We start from the raw sequence: 23,277 nt of genomic DNA, 5'->3' as shown, positions 1-23,277 counted from the left end.
CCTCCAGACTAAATACAGATAAGGTGACCACTTCACAAAATACTAGTGTACAAAGCATCCTTGAGCTTCCAATTATTTGTTTTATTCTTCACCCTTCTCCCACTGTGAACCCTATACATCTCTGGTAAATCCCTGTTCAATTTGAAGGGACATCTTTAGGAAAGCTTCAGCAATCAAAAATTCTAAACCTCAGATAATCAGCTTGTCAGAAATAACCATAGAATTTATTTATTGAGATACACAGCAAAACAGGCCCATCGAACCACAATGCCCAGCAATCCCCTAATTTAATTGTAGCCTAATCACAGGATAATTTACATTGACCAATTGACCTACTAACCAGAAGATCACTGATCCATGGGAGGAAACAGGAGCACCTAGAGGAAACCCACCTGGTCACAGGGAGAACTCAAAAGCTCTTTACAGGCAGTGGCAGGAATTGAACCCAGGTCACCTGTACTGTAAAGCGTTGTGTTCACCACTACACTTCTGTGCCGCCCTGTGGTATAACTGTTCTTCTTAGTTGCCATTTGATGTACCAAGTATTTCCAGAACTCATTTCAGTTTTCTCAGTGTTTTCTGTCACCTCTTTGCACAACCATTCTCCAACCATCTCCAGAACTGGCACAACCTGTGGCTTAGTGTCAAAATACAGATCTGTGAGGTGCCATTTTACTACAAGAGCCATTGAGGCTGGAAGCAACTTTTGACACCCAAAGGTTGTGTCTTCATCCACCAGCATCATTTTTAACCCAAGACCCCTTTACACCACCCTAAAAAAAAGACTCCATCTCCCTGGCTGCAGTTCTAAACTACATTACCACCAGCACAATAGGGAGACAAAATATTTAAGTGCTGAGTTACTGTGAAAGTGCTCATTAGTTAGCATTACACAAAGAATGCGAAGCAAGTGGCTTCCAGGTAAGTTTCAACAGCCTACTACTGTCAGAAATGGTTTTAACTATTCTCAGCTCCTGTTCTTAGTGTCTGTGCCAACACAGCTGATCTGCACAACGCGAGTGTTTATAGTGAAAATCCCCATCATGAGCATTTTCAGAATTCTCCATTTCAAACTTCAATTTCACTTCAGTTTTTCCAAAGTTAAAGCTGTTAATATGGCTCAGGTTTTCAGCAGTAAAAACAGTTACAAACCTTGCTCTCCGCTGACAGCTTGCATGTTAGATTAAGGCCACAAATACACCATTTATTAAACCTTTGTGCTAATTTCACAGTAACAAACTGGAAAGTAAAACATTCATTGGTAGGTGAAATGAACACATCCAATACAGGTGCACATTGCTTCTCTCCCACACCTATCATTTAGCTTATTCAACAAGACTCTTACTGTTGTCAGTTTGATATTTTGAGATGTTATCTCATCCCTGAACATATCAATTGTAGAATGCCTACTTCCTGGCCATCAGGATTTGCAAGCTCACAAGAGTGCCAAATCTGCCCATCAAATCGTTACGCCATTCAATACAACTGGATCAGCTGTAATCTCAACCTCAATAAGCCACTGTTCTGCACATTCCTCATCGCCATTTAATCCAAGTATCTGTCAGTATCCAACTTGAAAGCTCAGGTAGAGAACTCCAAGCAGTAACAACCCCAAGAGCTTCACATCTTCTTAGCAACCCTTCTGAAACTGGGTCCTCTAGTTCTGGAGACACCATTAGGGAAAATCAGTACCTACCATCCAAATCACACAAAACATTCATTAATAAGATCACCACACAGTGCTAGAGGAACTCAGCAGGCCGGGTAGCATTTATGGAAAAGAGTACTTAGTTGACATTTTGGGCTGAAATCCTTCATCAGGACTCAGATCTTTAATAAAATCTCTCATTCTTCGAAGTTCATCAACCAAGGAATCACCTAGCAAACCTCCACCGCATTGCTTCCATGTACAAGAATAACCCTGATAGACTCCAAAATGAATTTCCATCACATTTCCACCCCTACAACACAACTCCAGATCTGCTTCAACACACCTGTTGCCAATACCTTCATCCATAACAATCAAATATTAGCTTTGTCACATGTACATCAAGACATACATTGAAATTATTTGTGTCAAATGAGCAAGGATGTGCTGCAAGCGTCATCATGCATCCAGTGCTAACATAGCTTGCTGATAACTGACTAACCTTAACCCATACGTTTTTGGAACGTTGGAGAAACCGATAGTCACAAGGAGACTGCTCGCAGACCGCGGCAGGAATTGAACATGGACTGGTGATTGCTGCTGTGTAAAGCAATGTGCTAACCACTACACTACTGTGTCGCCTCTATACACCTAGACCGAACTGTTTTGGAGCATTCCACAGTCCAACATGGAACTTGATTAGAAATTGTGGGGGCCATGATCAAGCTTGCACCAAGGCAGACTTACATTGGCTCCTAGTTAAGCAATATTAAGAATTTTCATCTTCAGCCATAATGGAACTCTCCATTGTATTCCTTGTTAACAAGGCATGGAGTATGAGAGAGGTGCAAAATACACATTTTCCAGTTCTCCATGCAGGAACATAATCCCAAAATATAATACACCAGAAAACCAGCAACACAATTTTAAAACCAGAAAAATCTGATCACAATTTCAAAAAAAACGGCTTGTATGTAAAAAGCACTTAAGCAGATAAACCTGTTGGCTACTCCACTTCATTAACATATTTAAATCACTGATGGCAACACTCCCACATAGATAAAAGGCTCACCTGAAAGTACACAACTTTGATAAGGAGCAATTGTCATGACACTAACTCTACTGAGGAGCTGCTGTACAAGTCTGATTTGGTGTTTATTTATACCAGAAAGCCCAAGAAATGTCAAATACTATATCCCTAACATCCCCATCTCTCCCCCCCCCCAAACAAAAACTTAAACCTGGTACAACAAAGGGGAATTCTGTTGGAAATCGATAATTAAACCAGCAGAATAACTGGAAATATCCAGATGACCTACACCAAAGGTTCCCAATGTAGGGTCCTCACTTAATGTTATTGGTCCATGGCATAAAGACTGGGAACCCCTGAGCTTACACCAATGCCCACAGGAGCTTGTAGAAAGGAAATTATATCAAACAATACTTCCTGGTACAGAATTGTTTTCTGTACTCTATTCAAATCAACATAACCTCTACAATTATCCTATACACAAAACAATGTTGCATCAAACATTTTCATATCCACAAGGGAAAGCACATCCTACAATAAATGGGCCTAGCCTGATGCTGCCTAGCCTGCTGTGTTCTACCAGCATTTTGTGTGTATTGTTTGAATTTCCAGCATCTGCAGATTTCCGCGTGTTTGCTCCTACAATAAATGCCATTTTAAAAACATAGGTTGTGGGCAACCAAACTATTACAAATGTAAACTTAAAAATATGCTCAATGTACACAAGAGGGTTCAAATATATAAACACAAGAGATTCTGCAGATACTGGAAATCCAGAGCAACACACACAAAACCCTGGATGAACTCCGTGGGTCCAGCAACATCTACGGAAGTGAAGGAACATTTTAGGCCTGGACTCTTCAGCAGTTATCAAGTGTAACTCTACATTCTATAGACAGGCACATGGATGCAAGTAAGATGGAGGGATTTGGACATCACGTAGGGAGGAGAGATAGTGTTCAATTTGCTTTCTAACTGGTTCAGCATAAGACTGTGGGCCAAAGGGTCTGCTCCTGTGTTATACATTTCAATGTTCTAATAGGCTTAAATACATTAGAGGAACCAAACAGAGTATCTGTAAGAAACTGCAACACACACAAAAATGCTGGAGGGGTCAGGCAGCATCAATGGAAATAGATAATTTCAGTCCAAGACCCTTCTTCAGGACTGACAGATGCTGGAACAACACACAAAATCCTGGAGGAACTCAGTAGGTCAGGTTACAACTTGCAAGGTAAACATCAATATTTCATATCAAGAACATTTATCACAATCCTCCCCCACAATGTGAAAGCATGTAGAAGGCTAACCAAATTCCTGAAGAAGTAGTTTTCATAATAATAAAATACAAAACGGAAAACAAAAGCTGAAGCCTCTCCGTGTACTTAATAGAAGACATCAAGATACCTTCACCTGATAACTTGCTAACCTGATAAATTGGGTGGGGTTAAATTAACAGATCACAGCCTCTGGTCTGACTGGTGAGCCTTTTTGTATCACCGGGTCATTTACACAATTAATCAATACAGGCTGAACAACAATTCCGGGAGGTGACATTAAACCATCCGATTAACAGTGGAACGGACAAGCCCATTTTGGGGGAGCAGCACAACGAAGCCGTGCACAGACACCCATGGATTGGTGTAAGGCGGTACAATTAAAACCAAATCCCATCCCCCTGCTTGCATCAGAGCGGAAACCAGATACAGCTCAGCCCCAGGTTGACAGGGCAAAGCTTATAACTAAAACATAAGGTGCAGCAGCCCGGAATGGAAGCTGGCGTTACCTTCACCAATACAGATACAACTTCTTAAAGAATAAACCCCTAACCTCCGCAAACTTTAAATAGTTACGGTGTACCGTTTTCCTTCCAGAACGATTTATGTTAAGACACTGCTTCCAATTGCAAGTTTATGAAAGGAGCCACTCCGGGCCGAGGGAGACATCAGCCCGGTCACCTGCTCCCCACCCTCCCCCGGTTACTTACTACTCGGGGTTCATGGCTGACATTTCACGGGGGGTAAAAGAGAGGGGTTCAAGGCTTCCTCCGAGGGCTGTGGATGTAGCGTCGGCTGCGATCGCCTCTCATTTATCGAAGATGGCGGCTCCTCGCCAGCTGATCGCTCAGCTGCTCGGCTCAAGTTTGTCTTCACCTACCCACCTACCCGGCTTGACGGACGGCGCCACTGGCCAACAGCTTTCCGCCACTGCGCACCTCGGACCAATTGGAGCGAGGCGCAGGGCGGGCCAAGCGCTGCAGCAGGTTTGGTTGAGGGGGTGGGCTAGGAGGGCGCTGACATCATGCTTGAACGTGGCAAGGGGGGATCACGAGGGCAAGCAGAGTCACGTGCTATCTGTCTTAAAGGGGCATGCACACTGCTTGGGATTTGCATTGAATGGATTGGAATTTGAATCTTGAAGGGGCATGTAGTTGGTGCTAATGGTTAAGCACTGCATGTTCCCTACCATGGCGCAATATTTTGCGCAAAGCTAAACTTGCTTTCCTTAAATACCACACACAAAGTGCTGGAGGGACTCAGCAGGTCAGGCAGCATCCATGGAGGTGAACAACAAGTCTATGTTTTGGGCTGAGACCCTTCATCAGGACTGGAAAGGAAGGGGGAAGATGTCAGAATAACAAAAAGGTGAGGTGGGGGGAAGCAGGTGATAGGTGTTAATTTCAGAAGAATTATAAAAGTGTAGGACAGTTACAGCACAGAACTAAGCCATTCAGTCCATTACTTCTGTACTGGCTTTCATTTGAAACATCTTATTAGTTCCACCAGCTTTACTGTGGCCTTGCCATATATTTAAATTGGTAAGTTAGTTTATTATTGTCACAAGTATTGTGATCCTTATTTTTCTGTAAATGCCTGCTGGAAAGTAAATCTCAAGGTAGTATATGGTTACATATATATCCTTTGATAACAAATTTGGCTTTGACTTTGGAGATTAATTTACTTGGAATTACAGTAACAATTCCCCTGGAGGGCCACAATGTAGTATGTCCCCACCGCATTATTGGCATTCCAAATTCCAGCTACACACTACATTGGGAAAAAAAAATCCTTGTTTCATTCAAAATACTGGAGGAATGCAGTGGGTCAGGCAGCATCTATGCAAATAGTTGAACAGTAGACTTTTTGGATGGAGACCTTTTGCAGGACTGGAAAGGAAGGGGGAAGATGCCAGAATAAACAGGTGGTGGGAAGGGAAGGAGGACAAGCCTGGAAGTGCAGCACACACAAAATTCTGGAATAACTCAGCAGGCCTGGCAGCATCCGTGGAAAAAGTACCGTCAACATTTCAGGCTGAGACCCTTCCTCCAGCATTTTCTGTGTGTTGCTCGGATTTCCAGCATCTGTAGATGTTTCGCTTGTTTGTGACAAGCCTGAAAGTGAAGCCTGGTGGGTGGGAACGATAAAGGGCTGGAGAGGGAGGAATCTGATAAGAGAGGAGAGTGGGAGGAGAAGGGGACCCAGGGATGTACGTTATAGCTTGTTCTGCTGAGTATTCTGGGCAAGTTATGTTGTCACATGAGGGTGTGGCAACACTTATAGACAGCCCCCAGCATGTTGTTAATGCAAATGACATATGTTACTGTACGTTTCAAATGTACATTCACTAAATCTGAATTCATTTCCTGTCAAGTAAGTACTGATCCTGTCCCAAATCAATTTTTTCAAAAGCTCTCCTACCTCCAAGATTAAACTGATTGGTCTATGGTTTCTGAATATATCCTTCCTTTTTTCAAACAGATAGTACTTGCTGTTCCATTTCCTCCGCTACAGTCTAAAGAACATTCACAGATTATGGTCAGGCAAGAACCCCCACAATCTCCTCACGTACTTCCCTCAAAATTGGGCCACAGTAACATAGCGGTTAGCTTGATGCTATTACAGTGCCTAGCAGAAATATTCATCTCACCCCCCCGCCCCCCCAGAAGTTTTCATGTTTTATTGTTTTACAACATTCAATCGCAATGGATTTAATTTGGCTTTTTTGACACTGATCAACAGGAAAAAGCTCTTTCATGTCAAAGTGAAAACAGGTATAAATTAATTACAAATATAAAACAACAAGATATTCCTCAGTACCTGTCCCAGAAATTCCAGCAGCCGTTTCCTGATTGATGATATCAGCTCACTTCTCATTCTAGCCTTTCACAACACTTCCTCATTTGTCACTCTGCCCTTTCACGGGCTAGTGTTAAAAAGGTGGGCTGCTGAGTGGCACTGCTTTCTGAGCTGGGAAGGCATATTCCTCACTGTATCTCCAAATAAATGAAATAAATATATAAATTCATCTAGTACGAGGAAGACACAGAGGAACCATTACCTCCAAGCTTGGGCTGAGCCCCACTGTCAATCTCTTCAGAGACCATTTGCCTGGCGTCAGTGGTCACATAACCAGGACTTGTGATCTGCACCGGCTGCTCGTACGGCCATCCACCACCTGCTCCCATGGCTTCACATGACCCTAATCGGGGGGGCGGGTGGGGGGGTTGGTTCTGCTAAGCAGGTGCTACACCTCGCCCAAGGGTGACCTGCAGGCTAGCGGAGGGAAGGAGCACCTCACACCTCCTCTGGTGCAGACGAATCTCTGCCCTGTCACCCACTCAATGGCCACTTTATTAGGTAGACCTGTACAATTAGAGCAAATATCTCATCAGCCAATCATGTGGCAGCAACTCAATGCATAAGAGCATGCAGACATGGTCAAGAGGTTCAGTTGTTTGTTCAGACCAGAATGGGGAAGAGATGTGAGCTCGGTGACTTTAACTGTGGAATGTTTGTTGGTGCTAGACGGGCTAACCATCTGCTGATCAGAAACTGGGAATTTTCACACACAACATTCTCCAGAATACTGCAAAAAAAAACAAAAAAAAACACAACGAGGCAGTTCTGTGGGTGAAAAAGCCTTGTTAATGAGAGAGGTCAGACTGGTTCCAACGAACCGGAAGGCAACAAAAACTCAGACAACCACGTGTTACAACAGTGGTGTGCAGAAGAGCATCTCTGAATGCACAACACATTGGATGTTCAGGTGGTTTGGCAACAGCAACAGAAAACCACGAGCAAACAATCAATGGCCGCACACAGGAGGTACCTAATAAAGTGGCCACTGAGTGTGTATTGTAAAGAAATAAGGAATAATGAAATATCAAATATTAAATTTCTTCAACCAATTTTTCTATTATCTCCATGTCATCAATATTTTATGTGCCCTGTCTCAACTAGTTCCTTCACTATGAAAGCACCACCCTTTGTAAAGAGCACAGCCATTTTTACTCGTGTGGGTTTTTTTCTTTCAGGATAAGGATAAGGATGCACCTTTAATGTTCTTTGTGATATTCCATCTCTAATGCCTGACTGGACCAAACTGCAAAGTTAAACATAGCTTCAGATGTACTGAGGATCATCTTTAAGGACCGCCATCACCCAGGCCATGCCTTGCTCTCATTGCTACAGCAGGAAGAAGGCACAGAGGCCTGAAGACACACACTCAATGATCGAAACGTAGACTGTTTACTCTTTTGCCTGGATGCTGTGTGGCCTGCTGAGTTCCTCCAGCAATTTGCTTTAAATTTAAACTAGTGTGGCAGACCACAGTACGTGCGCTTGCAACACTGTGTGTCAGACAGAGTGGTCAGCAGCACTGGGGCTCCACAGGGGACTGTCCTGTCTCCCTTTCTCTTCACCATCTACACCTCGGACTTCAACTACAACACAGAATCTTGCCATCTTCAGAAGTTTTCTGATGACTCTGCCATAGTTGGATGCATCAGCAAGGGAGATGAGGCTGAGTACAGGGCTACGGTGGGAAACTTTGTCACATGGTGCGAGCAGAATCATCTGCAGCTTAATGTGAAAAAGACTAAGGAGCTGAGGAGGGCTAAGGCACCGGTGACCCCTGTTTCCATCCAAGGGGTCAGTGTGGACATGGTGGAGGATTACAAATACCTGGGGATACAAATTGACAATAAATTGGACTGGTCAAAGAACACTGAGGCTGTCTACAAGAAGGGTCAGAGCCATCTCTATTTCCTGAGGAGACTGAGGTTCTTTAACATCTGCCAGACGATGCTGAGGATGTTCTACGAGTCTGTGGTGGCCAGTGCTATCATGTTTGCTGTTGTGTGCTGGGGCAGCAGGCTGAGGGTAGCAGACACCAACAGAATCAACAAACTCATTCGTAAGGCCAGTGATGTTATGGGTGTGGAACTGGACTCTCTGACAGTGGTGTCTGAAAAGAGGATGCTGTCCAAGTTGCATGCCATCTTGGACAATGTCTCCCATCCACTCCATAATGTATTGGTTAGGCACAGGAGTACATTCAGCCAGAGACTCATTCCACCAAGATGTAACAATGAGCGTCATAGGAAGTCATTCCTGCCTGTGGCCATCAAACTTTACAACTCCTCCCTCGGAGTGTCAGACACCCTGAGCCAATAGGCTGGTCCTGGATTTATTTCCACTTGGCATTATTTACTTATTATTATTTAATTATTTATGGGTTTATATTGCTATATTTCTTCACTATTCTTGGTTGGTGTGGCTGTAATGAAACCCAATTTCCCCTTGGGATCAATAAAGTATGTCTGTCTGTCTGTCTGTCTGTCTGTCTGTCTGTCAAACAGAGAGACAGGTCAGGAAGAAGAGGCAGCATGTGGAGTCTGAAGGACCAGGAGATGAAGTTGGAATGAAAGATGATATGTTTATTGAAAGGACAACAGTACATTGTCCCTTTAAATCTTGATGAAGCACAGTGACAATCATTCTCATTCAAATAGGATCTTATTACAGTTGCTCATGTAATTTGCATGTTTTGTATCACACATTGTTGTGCTTTCATTCACGTTATTACATTCCAAAATAGACAAGGTTCCTTAAGGTTGTTAGATTCGGGGGTGTTAGTGGGGATAAGCTTGCACTACATATTAAGTTATCCCAATGGTATGCATCTCAAATAGCCTCTGACAACAAGTCCAGCTCCTGACTTTACTGTGTGGCTTAGCTACTGACAAGAGAAGGGGCAAAGGCAGGTTACTGGTGCCTCAAGACCAGTCGCTTCAGGCAGACGGGGCTCGTCAGCCATGGTTAAAGAAAGAGAACTCTGATCTCAAACTTCTGCTGCCTTGCGGCTATCCCCACTCTGGTATAAAGCCCGCTAGAAAAATCCGGAGCTGGAGTTCAACACTGACTGGCAACTCCTGCGACACTGCTGGTGCCAGTGTGTATCAGTCTCACCCATTCCTTTGGATTCATCCGATGCGAGGAGAGGGGAGCCTGCTGCGTGAGCAACAGCTTGCTCTCCATATTGTACTGACCAGGCTTGTGTATCACATAGACAGCTAGGACACAACATCCACGGCTGACCCCGACTAACAGAGGGCCTTGGAAATAAGAGACAAGTTCATTTCTTCTTATCAGAGTTAACAATGTTTTACATCTTTGTTCTCCTTTTATCTTCTTGGATCCTCCTGGACTCACTCACTTACTCTCTCTCCCTCTCTCTCTCTCTCTCTCTCTCTCTCTCTCTCTCTCTCTCTCTCTCTCTCTCTCTCTCTCTCTCTCTCTCACTCACTCTCTTACTCTCTCTCTCACTCACTCACTCTCATTTACTCTCTCTCTCTCTCTCTCTCTCTCTCTCTCGATTCAAACACCACATTTTACTGTATTTAATTTGTATGTGAGTAATATTTTAATCTTTAAATAAAACATGTTTGTGTTTGCATGAGTGTTTAAAATATCTTAAAGTCAATGGAATACTGCTCAGTTGAAACTACGGGGGGACAGGCAGGAGAAATTAAAGATTATATTAAATCAAAGGAAAATACTTTATAGTTGCCAGAAATAGAATTAATCCCTGAAGATTGGAAACATTTCAGAATTCAGCAAGGAAGGACCAAAAGATTGAGTGGAATTTGAGAGAAAACTTTTAAATATGTGTGGAAATGCCAGTCGGAATATAAGACTATCAAAGGCTAATGTGGGCTCATCACAGACAGCAACAACAGGATTAAACGTGAGACAGAGATACAAAAAGCTGAAGATGTGGAACCCTGAGCAAAAAACAAACAGGACCAAACAGATGTAGGGTCTCAACCCGAAATGTCGACAATTGCTTTCCTCCCATAGATGCTGTTTGACCTGCAGAGTTCTCCCGGCACATTGTTAAAGTCCAGATATTATAAAAATGGAACAAAAATTAAACACATACCTTATGACTTCTTCAAAGATCCTTCCAGTTATTCTGAAGAACCAAGGATCTGATGAGTGTGAGGGACAGAAGGGAATTGCCATCACCACCATCATGGATTGGATGCTGTAGCTCAAGTTTTGATGTGCTTCTGGTTTCAAATTTTGTATCTTTGAATCATTATGTGCCGTGTCATATGACATGGGTGATCATAGTCTTCCAGCTGTCCTTAATCTAAACTAAAGTTCACAGATGTGAGTCCAGAGCCAGTTGGACCAGGATCCCGTTAGTTGCAGGCCACAGTTCAGCGCAGAAATGAATAAAACCTCACTGAGCAGCGTGCCAGACAATGGCCCATCCCTCACCTTCGGCTCCGACAACCGGACCTTTCCAATTTGTCTCATCACTTAAATCGCCAAAGGTTAGCTCATTATTTGGTGCCAGGCCGGGGCCCTTACGCCTCAATTCGGCCCGTACACACCACACTGCGACCGTCCTGTACCTGCAAGGTCGTACAGGTGGTTCAAAAGCTCAACGCTGAAAGCAAAGTTACAGGCTATTGATTGCAGAGATCATTGTCCAAAAAAGAGTGATAATTATAGTAGTTTTGTTTGCTGCCAGTATGGCGTTGTCGTGTTTCACCAGCACCATCTTAAACCAGACTCACACACATCATCTCACACGTGGTAGCACCTCTGCTTTCTTAGAAGTTTGCATAGATTCAACATGTCACCAAAAGCTTTGACAATCTTCTCTAGATGGACTGGTAGCGTCATGCCCTGGTATGGAAACACCAAAGCCCAGTAACGGAAAGGGCTTCAGAAAGTGGTGGATACAGCCAGGTCTAGCCCAGGAAAAATGCTCACCATTGAGCACAATGAGTGCTGACACAAGAAAGCAGCAGCCATCATCGAGCACCCTCAGCTTCCAGGACAGGCTCTCTTCTCACTAACACCATCAGGCAGGAGGAACAGATTCAGTTATTACCCTTCAACCATCAGGCTCTCTTCTCACTAACACCATCAGGCAGGAGGAACAGATTCAGTTATTACCCTTCAACCATCAGGCTCTCGAAACAACGTGGATAACTTCACTCGCCACCACACTGAACTGATTCTGCAACCTACTGACTCACTTTCAAGGACCGTTTACAACTCGCGTTCTCAATATCATTTTTATTTGCAGTTTGTCTTCTTTTGCACATTGTCAGTACTTGTCTATTCATCTATGTTTTTTCATCAAATTCTGCTGTATTTCTTTTTCCCTGTAAGTGCTTGCAAGAAAATGCATCTCAGGGCAGTATATGGTAATATATATCGTATGTAAGAAAAGATGAAATATGAGGGCAGACTAGCCAATGATATAATGCAGGATGCTAGAAGTTTTTTCAGTTATAGAAAGAGTATAAGGGAGGTGAGAGTTGATACTGGACTACTGGTAAATGGTGCTGGTGAGGTAGTAATGGAGGACAAAGAAATGGCAGATGAACTTAATGGGTACTTTGCACCTGTCTTCGCTGTGGAAGACACTAACATTGTGCCAGAGGTCCGTGAGTGTCAGGGAGCAGGAGTGAGAGCCATTGCTACTACAAAGGAAAAAAGTGCTAGATAAACTCAAAGGTCTTAAGGTGGATAAGTCACTGGCCAGATGGACTACATCCCAGAGTCCTGAGAGAGGTTGCTGAAGAGATAATGGAAAGAATCACTTGATTCTGGCATAGTCCCAGAGGACTGGAACATTTCAAATGTCACTTCACCCTTTAAAGAGGGAGGAAAGCAAAAGAAAGGAAATTAAAGGCCAGTTAGCCTAACCTCAGTGGTTGGGAACGTCTATCATAAAGGATGAGGTTTCGAGGTACTTGGAGACTACTTCTCACGTTGTTTGTCAATGATTTAGATAATGGAATTCATGGTTTTGTGCCAGTTTGCGGATGATACGAATTTAGATGGAGAGGTAGCTGGTGCTGAGGCAGCAATGTGATTGCAGCAGGTCTTGGACAAATTAGAAGAATGGGCAAAAAAGTGGCAGATTGAAATACAACATTGAGAAATGTATGTTTATGCATTTTGATAAAGGGAACAATAGTGCAGACTATTACCTAAATGGGGAGGAGCTTCAAATATCAGAGGTGTAGAGGGACTTAGGAGTCCTCATGCAAGACTCCCAGAAGGTTAATTCACAGATCGAGTCTGTGGTAAAGAAGGCAAATGCAATGTTGGCATTAATTTCAAGGGGAATAACATATAAAAGCAAGGAGATGATGCTGAGCCTTTATAAGATGCTAGTCAGGATGCACTTGGAGTATTGTCAACAGCATTGGGCTTCCTATCTCAGAAAGTATGTGTTAGCATTGGAGAGAGTCTAGAGGAGGTTCACAAGGCTAATTCTGGGAATGAAGGGGTTAACATATGAGTAGCGTTTGGCAGCTTTGGGTCTGTACTGACTGGAATTTAGAAGAATGCGGGACGATCTTATTGACACCTATCGAATGCTGAAAGGACTAGATAGGATGGATGTGGAGAGGATGTTTCCCTTGGTGGGGATATCCAGAACTAGAGGGCACAGCCTCAAAATTGAGGGACGACTCTTCAGAACAGACGTAAGGAGGAATATTTTTAGCCAGTGAGTAGTAAATCTGGAATGCTCTGCCACAGACTTTGGTAAAGGCCAACTCTGTGGGTATATTTAAGGTGGAAGTTAATCTTTTCCTGATCAGTCAGGGCACCAAAGGATATGGCAAGGGATAATGGGATTATGGAGCAGACTTGATGGACTAAATGGCCTAATTCTGCTTCTGTGTCTTATGGTTTTATGTATTTGATAATAAATTTGCCTTAAACTTTGAACTTTGAAACTCCAGAGATTTGAAGGAATTCACACAAGAGATAGTGGATATATTGATCATCAACTTCAGACACCCTAAAGGTTCTGAATTGCTTTCATGCATTGAATGATGGCGACTGAGACCCCTTTGTTGGGGAAAGGTGGGAGAGAGAAAACTGGCAACTGAAGACCGGTTAGCTTAACACCTATGGGAAAAAATAGACAGTTTCATTTTTGGCTGAGACCCTTGATGCACCATCAATAATTCTCCGAGACATGAGGCGAGATATCGGCTTTTATTGGCTGGAAGAAAGAACAAGCAGAAATTGACCACCATACTACAGCCTGGAGACTGAGGTCGGGCTCAGTCTCCAATCGCCTTTATGCCGGGGTCCGTGGGAGGAGCCACAGGAGCAGGTATATGTAGTTCACCACAACCCTTCATCATGAATCTAGAAGCTGCCTGACCTGCTGAGTTACTCCAGCATTTTTGTGTGTTGCTCAGGGTTTGCTTAAGTTTGTTTATTCTATGGTTCTTTGAGGATGCAACAGCAAGCAACACTAAAGAATGTGGTTACTCAGGTTATCGGACAGTATTCGTTGAGGCCCCACACAAGAAGTTGGCCAGCAAGTTTATAGCACATGAAGTTGGTAGGCCCTTTAGAATTAAGATGAATTACAGTTTGAGGAGATTTGCTACATCACCAAAGACTAACAAATTTCTACAGATGTACCCTAGCTGATGTACAGACGTACCATTTCAACAGATTTGCCATTCCAACTAGTGGAATCACTATCTGATATGGGGTGGCGGGTGGGGGGCTGCACAGGATTGAAACTCGACCAGCTCCATCACGGGCACCAGCCTCTCCAGCATCCAGGACATCCTCAAGGAGTAAAAGGTGGCATCTATCATTAAGGACCCCATCACCCAGGACATGTCCTCTTCTCATCGCTACCATCCGGGAGGAGGTACAGAAGTGTGAAGACACACACTCAGTGATTCAAGAACAGCTTCTTCCCCTCCACCGTTAGATTCCTGAATGGACATTAAACCCATGAATACTACCTCACTACCCTTTTATGTTTATTTTAATTTGCTGGGACAGAGAGCCCCTCTGAGCTGCTCTGTGGACTCCAGTTCGACAGATCAAGCTCTCCCTGTGGCTTTTGCCGTTGTGTGCATGATGGGGTGGGGGAGGCTGGTGCCTCTGCTGTTGTGGGAGGGGAGATGTTGATGTCTTTGCTGCTGCTTATGTGAAGGGAGGGGCTTTGGGCTTTGATGATTCTATAATTTTTGGGGGTTTCTTTGTTTCATGATTACCTGGGACAAGGACAAATTTCAGGTTGTATATTACATACTTCGAAATTAAATGTACCTTTGAACCTTTGTAATACACAGTTTCTTCTCTATTATTATGTGGTGCAATGTACTGCTGCTGCAAAGACAGCAAACTTCATGACATATTAAACCTGATTTCATTCTTATTTCTTCTCTCCGAAGCTGGTGAATCTTTTGACTGCTTCAGCCTTGAAGGCTGTAGAGACTCAGTTGTTGATTTCATTCAAAATTGAGATTGGCTTTGTGGAGATGAAGACATTAGAATGATAGAATGGGGTAGTGCAAGGGGAACCAAGACTGATGCACCTCAGCCACGAATTCAGTGCATTGGAGGTGGTCGAATGGCCAGAATGGTCTGCTCCTTTTCCCAATAGCCATGTCCTTCAGATCATATGTCATGAGCTATAGCCACTATTAACACAGTCAGACACAAAAAGCCCCCATAAGTAGCAAGTCCATGAGTCTGCAAATCTTCCGAAGGTTGGACATCTGGAGGTGGCTTGTTCTGAGGTTGGAGGAGTGAGTGTGTGTGTGTATGAGTGCGTTAGTGCATGTGTGTCTGCGTATGAGTGTGTTAGTGAGTGTGTGTGTGTGTGTTTTAGTGCTTGTGTGTGTGTCTGAGTTGACTCGTTCTGAGGTTGGTATGTGATCGTGTGTGCAATCACTCGAGTCGAGTACGAGGTTACTCCCCTAGAGGAAAACACCTGTGTGTGAATTTGTTGAACATGGAGGGGTTGATGCACAAGCAGCCATCACATGATCCTCGTTAGTTTGAGGTCAGGGTCCAGTGGCAGAGCATTTCTCTGCCTTCACTGCCGTCGTGATGCGCCAATGGCTTCTGTTAGCTCCACTGATTTCTGTAGGATCGCTCTTTGACTCAAGCCTCCCCGTTGACCTTACTGCTAAACAGCCAACGGCTTCGCCCTCAGGATCTTAGGAGGTCACAAGCCTCCCTACTACGACGAGCAGGCGAGCCTCGGAGAAGCTAACCGCTACGTTACCACGCTGCCACACTAGTGGCGTAGGAACAATCGTAAGCCAGGGTACTGAGCGAAGTTCAAGTTATCTGCAAAATGAAGCTGGGGAATCAGTTATTCACAAACAAGAGGAAATTTGCAGATGCTGGAAATCAAAATAATGCAAATCAAGTCAAGTCGCTTTTTATTGTCATTTCGACCATAAACTGCTGGTACAGTACACAGTAAAAACGAAACAACGTTCCTCCAGGACCCTGGTGCTACATGAAACAACACAAAACTACACTAGACTATCTGAGACAGCACAAGGCTACACTAGACTACAGATCTGCACAGGACTGTGTAAAGTGCACAAAACAGTACAATAATTAATTAATTAATCTTTAATTCATAAACAACACAATAGGCACAGTAGAGGACAAATTTCAATATAATAATAAATGATTTAGATGTCAGCCTAGACTCTAGGTATTGAGGAGTCTGATGGCTTGGGGGAAGAAACTGTTGCGCAATTGCACAATACACACGAAGTGCTGGAGGAACTCGGTCCAAGACCCTTCATCGGGACTGGAAAAAAGGAGGTGAGAAGTTAGCGTAAGAAGGTGGGGGGAGTGGAGGAAGAAGCACAAGTGAGAGGTGAAACCGGGAGTGTGGGAGGGGGTGAAGTAAGGAGCTGGGAAGCTGATTGGTGAAAGAGATACAGGACTGGAGAAGGGTGAATCTGATAGGAGAGGACAGAAGGCCCTGGAAGAAAGGGAACGGGAGGAGTACTAGAGGGAGGTAAGGTGAGAGAGGGAAAAGGGAATGGGGAAGAGTAGGGAACAATTACTAGAAGTTGAAGAAATCAATGTTCATGCCATCAGCTGGGAGACTATCCAGACAGAATAGAAGTTGTTGTTCCTCTAACCTGACTTTGGCCTCATCGTGGCAGTAGGGGATGTCAGTAGACGTGTCGGAATGTGAGTGGGAAGTAGAATTGAAATGAGTGGCCACTGGGAGACCCTGGTGGATGGTGCTTGGCGAAGCTGGGTTATTATTTACTCTCTGCTGACTCTTCCTGCCAGAAAGGATCTCTTCCTTCTTCAGGAAGAGGTATCAGCAGCAGAGGAGCATGGCCTCAGTGCTGCTCTGCACCCACCGGAGCGTCTGCTGCATCATAAACTCATGTCTATGAAGCAGAAGTTGACCCCACCCCCCACCACTTCCTGACTCAGAGATGAGAGAGCTTCCTTAGCAATCGCCATTTCCAGAGAATGCTGAAAGCACTCAGCAGGTCAGGCAGTATGAGTTGTTTGTTTGTTTAGTTATTTAGAAATAGAGTGCAGAATAGGTCCTTCTGACCCACTGAGATACACCACTCAGCCTAATCACGGGACAATTTACAAAGATCAATTAACCCACCAGCTGGTATGTCTTTGGAATGTGGGAGGATGTCGGAAGCACCCGGAGCAAACCCACTCATCCCACAGGGTGAAAGTACAAACTCCTTACGGAGGACACTGGGTTTGAACTCTGAACTCTGACATCCTGATACTGCGGCGCCCCCATTGTAGTTTGGGAAACAGGGGCGAGGACTCAGGTTGGACACTGAAACGTTCTGAGCAAGGGTGGTCAACTCGCAATGTTGACACCGTTTCTCTCTCCGCAGCTGCTGTCTGACCTGCTGGGAATTCCAACGATTTTTGGTTTTATTTTGGATATTCATATTCACACTGATAATGGGAAGGGGGAAATGATACTGTGGCTGCCCATGATAAATGGGATAAGTGTACTCAGCCATGGAGCCTGTCCTGTGCTGTAGGACTCAGTGATTCTATTCTACGCTGCCACATGTGACTGTTGTGTTAAACTCATTACGTTAACTGCATTACTGTTGTACCTCGTGATGTGGACTTTGTTGGTATTAAGAAGCTGACAGACATAAATCTGTCTCCTCATGTTACACCAACAACACGAACGCTACTTAACTGAAGTCTTCTAACTTCTGACGGCAGGGTGCAGATCAGTCAGGTTTCAGCTCAGAGTGGAATCCTTTGGCCTCTGACCTCTAAAGCATTAAACCGGTTCCATTGTGCCAAGGGGCACTGTTTGAAATTCTGAGAATATGCCTTACCTCCACTAGAAGATATTAAACAGGAACCTGACAGCTGACCGTTTAAGATCTTCTCTCTTTCAGACTAGGATACGTTCAGAGGTAAGAAAACCACAGGCTTCCCAAGAGCGTTGGTGGGATCAGGTTGCACATACTAGCAGGATCCACTTTGCTGATCCTCACAGGCTTCGCATTTACCCTTAGGTTTTGCAGGAACAATGCGCAGAAAGCTGGAGTAATTCGGTGTGTGTCAGGCAGCATCTATAGAGGGACCCTTCTCTGCTCCTTCCACAATTCCCTCGTCCATTCGTCTGTCGCCACTGATCCCCCTCTAGCACTTTTCTCCCTGCAGGAGCCCTTAGTGCTACACCTGCCCATGCACCTCCTGCCTCACCTCCATTCAGGGGACACACAGTCCTTCTGTGTGAGGCAACACTTCACCTCTGGATCTGGAGCTCCTGATCCGGCCTCCTCAGCGAGAACGGCCGTAAACTGGGGGCCACCTGCCAAGAGCAGAACTTCCTGGTGGCCAAACATTTTAATTCTGATTCCCATTCTGGCTCCAACGTGTCGGCCCATGGCCTCCTCTTGTTCCATGATGGGGCCACTCTCAGGGTGGAGGAACAACACCTTGTATTCCGTCTGGATAGCTTCCAACCCGATGGCACGAATATTAATATCTCCTTCTGGTGATTTTTTTTCCCTCCCCCTCCCCTCTTCTTGTATTCCTCACACTGAACATTTACCCCTTCTCACCTGCCTATTCCTTTCCCCTGGGTCCCCTCCTCCTTCCTCCTCTCCTCCTCTTATGGCTCACTCTCCTCTCCCATCAGATTCCTTCCTCTCCAGCCCGTTACCTTTCCCACCCGCCTGGCTTCACCTGTCACCTTCCTGCTACCTTCCTTCCCCACCCCACCACCTTTTTATTCTGGCGTCTTCCCCCCGTTCCTTTGCAGTCCTGATGAAGGATCTCGCCCTGAAACGTCAACTGTTAGTTCATTTCCACAGTCGCTGCCCAGCCTGCTGAGTTCCTCCAGCATCCCAGTGTGTTGCTGTGGATTTGCAGCATCTGTAGAATTTCTCTTCTCCAAGGAGAGAAATGAACAGTCAAGGCTATGGATCGAGACCCTTCATCTGGATTTGAGGTTCTGAGGATTCTGGAAGTACAATTGATCAGAGGAACTGACAAAGGATCTCCAATCTGAAATGCTTTGGTGTTGCTCCCTCCTCAGATATTGCCCGACATTTTGAGTGTTTCCAGCATTTGCTGAATTTGGTTTGGATTTTCAGACTGAAAGAGGAGAGAGCTGGCTTGCAGAAGGCAAAAACATTGATGAGGGGCGGCACAGTGGCATAGTGATTAGTGTAACTGTGTTTAGTGGTTTGTGTAACGGTGTATACTGGTTAGTGTAACGGCATAGCGGTTAGTGTAATGGTGGAATAGCAGTTAGCGTAACTGTGTATAGTGGTTACTGTAACCGTGTATAGCAGTTAGTGTACTGGTGGCACAGTGTAATGGTGCTCAGTGGTTAGTGTAACTGTGTATGGGAACAGAATTAGGCCATTTAGGCTATCAAGTTTGTTCCACTGATTTACTATCCCTCTCAACCCCATTCTCCTGCCCAGTAACCTTTGATACACTTACTAATCAAAATCCCATCAACCTCTGCTTTAAATATACCCAGTAACTTGCCCTCCACAACCGTTTGTGGTGATGAATTCCACAGATTCACCACCTTTTGGATAAAGGAACTCCTCCTCATTTTTATTTTAAAGGGAAGTCCTTGTATTCTGAGGCTGTGCATTCTGATCCTAGACTTCCCTACTATAGGAAGCATCATCTCCACATCCACTCGACCTAGGCCTTCGAAATTTCAATAGGTTTCAATGAGATCCCCCCTAATTCTTCTAAATTCCAGTGAGTACAGGCCCAGAGCCATCAAATACTCCTCATATGTTAACCTCAAACAAGAGAGAATCTCCAGGTGCTGGAAATCCAAGCGACACACTCAAAACGCTGGAAGAACTCAGCAGGCCAGGCAGCAGCTGTGGAAAAGAGTACAGTTGATGTTTCAGGCTGAGACCCTTCATCAGGACTCCCTGGTGAAGGGTCTCAGCCTGAAGCGTTGACTATTCTCATTTCCATAGGTGCTGCCTGGCCTGCTGAGTTCATCCAGCGTTTTGTGTGTGTTGCATACGTTAACTTGTTCATTCCCGGTACCATTCTCGTGAACCTCTTCTGGACCAATGCCAGCACAACCCTTTCTTAGATTAGGGGCCCAGAAACTGTTCATAATAGACCATGCATGATCTGGTTACATCCTTGCACGGTGTGACTGGTTGGCACAGGCTCAGCAGGCCAGGCAGACTGGCACCATGCTGAATCCCTAAACAAAATAACATTTAAAAAGTAACAATGGGCATGGTAAAGCCAAAAGGAATTGCTCATATTTTGCAGAACTGATGTTATTAATTATGTAATACAAGGGAAGAAGTTTCCCAACTACTTACCCTTCAGTAAGTGTTGCAATTGCCATCAAAAAGGCATGCCTGTGTCTCGGCTTTCTTAGATTCTTGAGGAGATTCAGCACGTCACTGAAGACTCGCACAAACTTCTACTGGTTGTGTCACAGCCTGGTATGCACAGGAATGCCAGAGACTGCAGAGGATAGTAGACATCATGGGTACAGCTCCCCCCACTGTCAGGGACATCTACAAGAGCTGATGGACCGAGAACAGTGACATCCAACAGGGACCCCTACCACCCAGGCCATGCCTTCTTTTCCATGCCTCCCTAAGGCAGGAAGTACGAGGCCCGAAATCCCACACTTCAAGGTTGAAGCACTGTTTCTTCCCACCAGCAGTAGGTTCTCGAACTGCTGGAAAATCCCAAACAGCACCTCGGTCTGTATTCCTTTTCCCTCTCCTTCAACGTGCACCAATGTTGGTATATTTAAAATTTATTTTGGAACAGTGTATATTGTTATATGTACCCGTATTTACAGGAATTACATGGCATCTTAGCACAACCATTGGGGTCTCTCTTCCACCTGTCCGAGAAATGTATCAGGAGCATTGTCAATGACCCCTCCCATCCATCCAACAATCTCTTTGACCCTACCATCAGGCTGCTGGCCAGTGGTGCAGTGAGTGGCATTAGCACCGGGCTTTGAGGCGAGTGGTCCTGGGTTCGAATCCGGCCAGCTCCTTGCACGCTTTCTTCCGTGCTGGGCAGAGTGTTGAGCTAGCAACTGGGCCTCATAATAAACAGAAAAAAATGCTTAAAAATTGGCCAGATAGCCACAGGGCACGGAGATGAAGGACAACAACTATCAAGGGAAGGTACTGTAGTATTAGGACAGGAAACAGCTTCTCCCCCACCCCCCCCCCCCCCCCAGACTGTGCGACTATGAACTCCCTGTCACCACCCAGTCTCGTCATGTATGACGAGCCAGTAGCGTTACACTGTTTACTGTGTACTTTGTGTGGTTGAGTGACAATAAAGATGAACTTGAACTTGTGTAATTTAAGTTAATTTATGTTTATCATTACAGAATTATTCAGTGCTTCTGCTCTATAAAGCTTTTCATGGCATTTACATTCTGGGTAGGTAGAGTCTGGGTGGCAGCTGGAGGTTTATCTCTACCAAAGGAGGTATAGGTGCTCCTTCCCTCCGTGAGCCTGCAGGTCACCCTTGGGCGAGGTGTATCACCTGCCCTCCCCACCCCGATCAGGTTCACGCGAAACCACGGGAGCAGGTGGTGGATGGTCGTATGAACAGCCGGTGATGCTGGTTCCCTAGTTATGCTACCACTGACACCAGGCAGACAATCTCTGAAGATAATGGCTGGGCTCATCCGTCTTGTAAAGACACTGCCCGGAAGAAGGCAATGGGAAACCACTTCTGTAGAAAAATTTGCCAAGAACAATCATGGTCATGGAAAGAGAAAAGAATAAGAACGACAGTGTGAAGGGGGCCTACAGACAGATGGAAGACCACGATCGCCCTTGTCATACCACACAGCACATAATGATGATGTCATATGACATAACACATAATGATGGTGTCATACAACATGGCACATGATGATGACATCATACAGCACAGCACATAATAATGAACACTATGAGTAACTAACTCTTCTTCACACCCTGTCTATGTGTGACTACCGTTTTGGTGACCCGAGTGTTTGTACTCCAGGGCTTCTCTGTCCCACAACACTCCCCAGAGTCCTGCTTTTCACTGTGAAAGTGTGACCTGGATTTGACTTTCCAAACTGTAATACCCAATACTTATCTGTATTAAACTCCATTTGCCAATCTTTGGCAAATACTCGAAATTGTTCATTGTATTACCGATTTTAGTATCGACTGCAAACTTGATAATCAGCTCTTGTACATTCTTATCCAAATCATTGACCAGTGCCTGAGGTACATTGGTCTTCCATTCTGAGCCCATCACCCTTGGCTTTCTACCATCAAGCCGATTGTGTGTCCTCATCCATTCAGCCAACTGTCCCTGCATCCCATGCCACCTACCCTTCCAGATCAGCCTATAATCTGGAACCTTATCAAAGTCCATATCAACTTCCTACTTACTGACCAACCACAGGTGTAGATTCTGTTTAATTGGGACACACTGGGACCAGTACATTTTGGCCCAATTAAGCGGCTGCCCAATTAGATGAATTTTCATAAAAATGTTTATAAAGGTATTAAAAGACAAAGTACTGTTTAAAATTAGAACATTATCAATACTCCTACAGTACTATAAAACTGTGTATTAGTTCCTAACTGTTATCAACAGAAGAATTCATCCTGTGTACATTGCCGTGTTCTTTTGATTGACTGTAAGTGAACAGAATCAGCGCAGATATCTAGTGCAGATGGTAGATAGTGGACTGCCTTCATACAATGCAATGGCTGCATCTTCAAATCTTCCAAATTTTCATTATTCAAGATGATTGTCAACACCTTCAAATTCTTCATAGTTCCTAATTTGTTGAAGAGGTAAAGTTATTTCATTTTCACTCCTGATGTTTCTTGCATCTCAAGTCTGAATGCTTGAAACTATGGTGAACAAAACGGTTCTGAATTGTCCTGCTGCTTATTTCTCGCCAACATCAGTGACAAAAATCACTGCTTTTTGAACAGAAATATATG

The 23,277-nt window shown here is 44.5% G+C and overlaps 1 protein-coding gene across 1 annotated transcript in view; it reads right to left on the bottom strand.

Moving 5' to 3' along the window:
• The window catches only part of LOC132381530 (ras-related protein ORAB-1-like), a 45,815-nt gene extending 40,980 nt beyond the window's left edge, over positions 1-4,835 (bottom strand). The window contains exon 1 of the mRNA XM_059951016.1: positions 4,666-4,835. Coding sequence (XP_059806999.1) covers positions 4,666-4,688 — 23 coding nt within the window. The 5' untranslated portion in view covers positions 4,689-4,835. The remainder of the gene's footprint in view (positions 1-4,665) is intronic.
• Between the last annotated feature and the right edge of the window lie 18,442 nt (positions 4,836-23,277).

This window comes from Hypanus sabinus, chromosome 26 (genome assembly GCF_030144855.1).
Source record: "Hypanus sabinus isolate sHypSab1 chromosome 26, sHypSab1.hap1, whole genome shotgun sequence".
Taxonomy (NCBI): domain Eukaryota; kingdom Metazoa; phylum Chordata; class Chondrichthyes; order Myliobatiformes; family Dasyatidae; genus Hypanus; species Hypanus sabinus.
The sequence above is the reverse complement of the archived record's forward strand: the minus strand, read 5'-3'. Positions and strand labels throughout refer to the sequence as shown.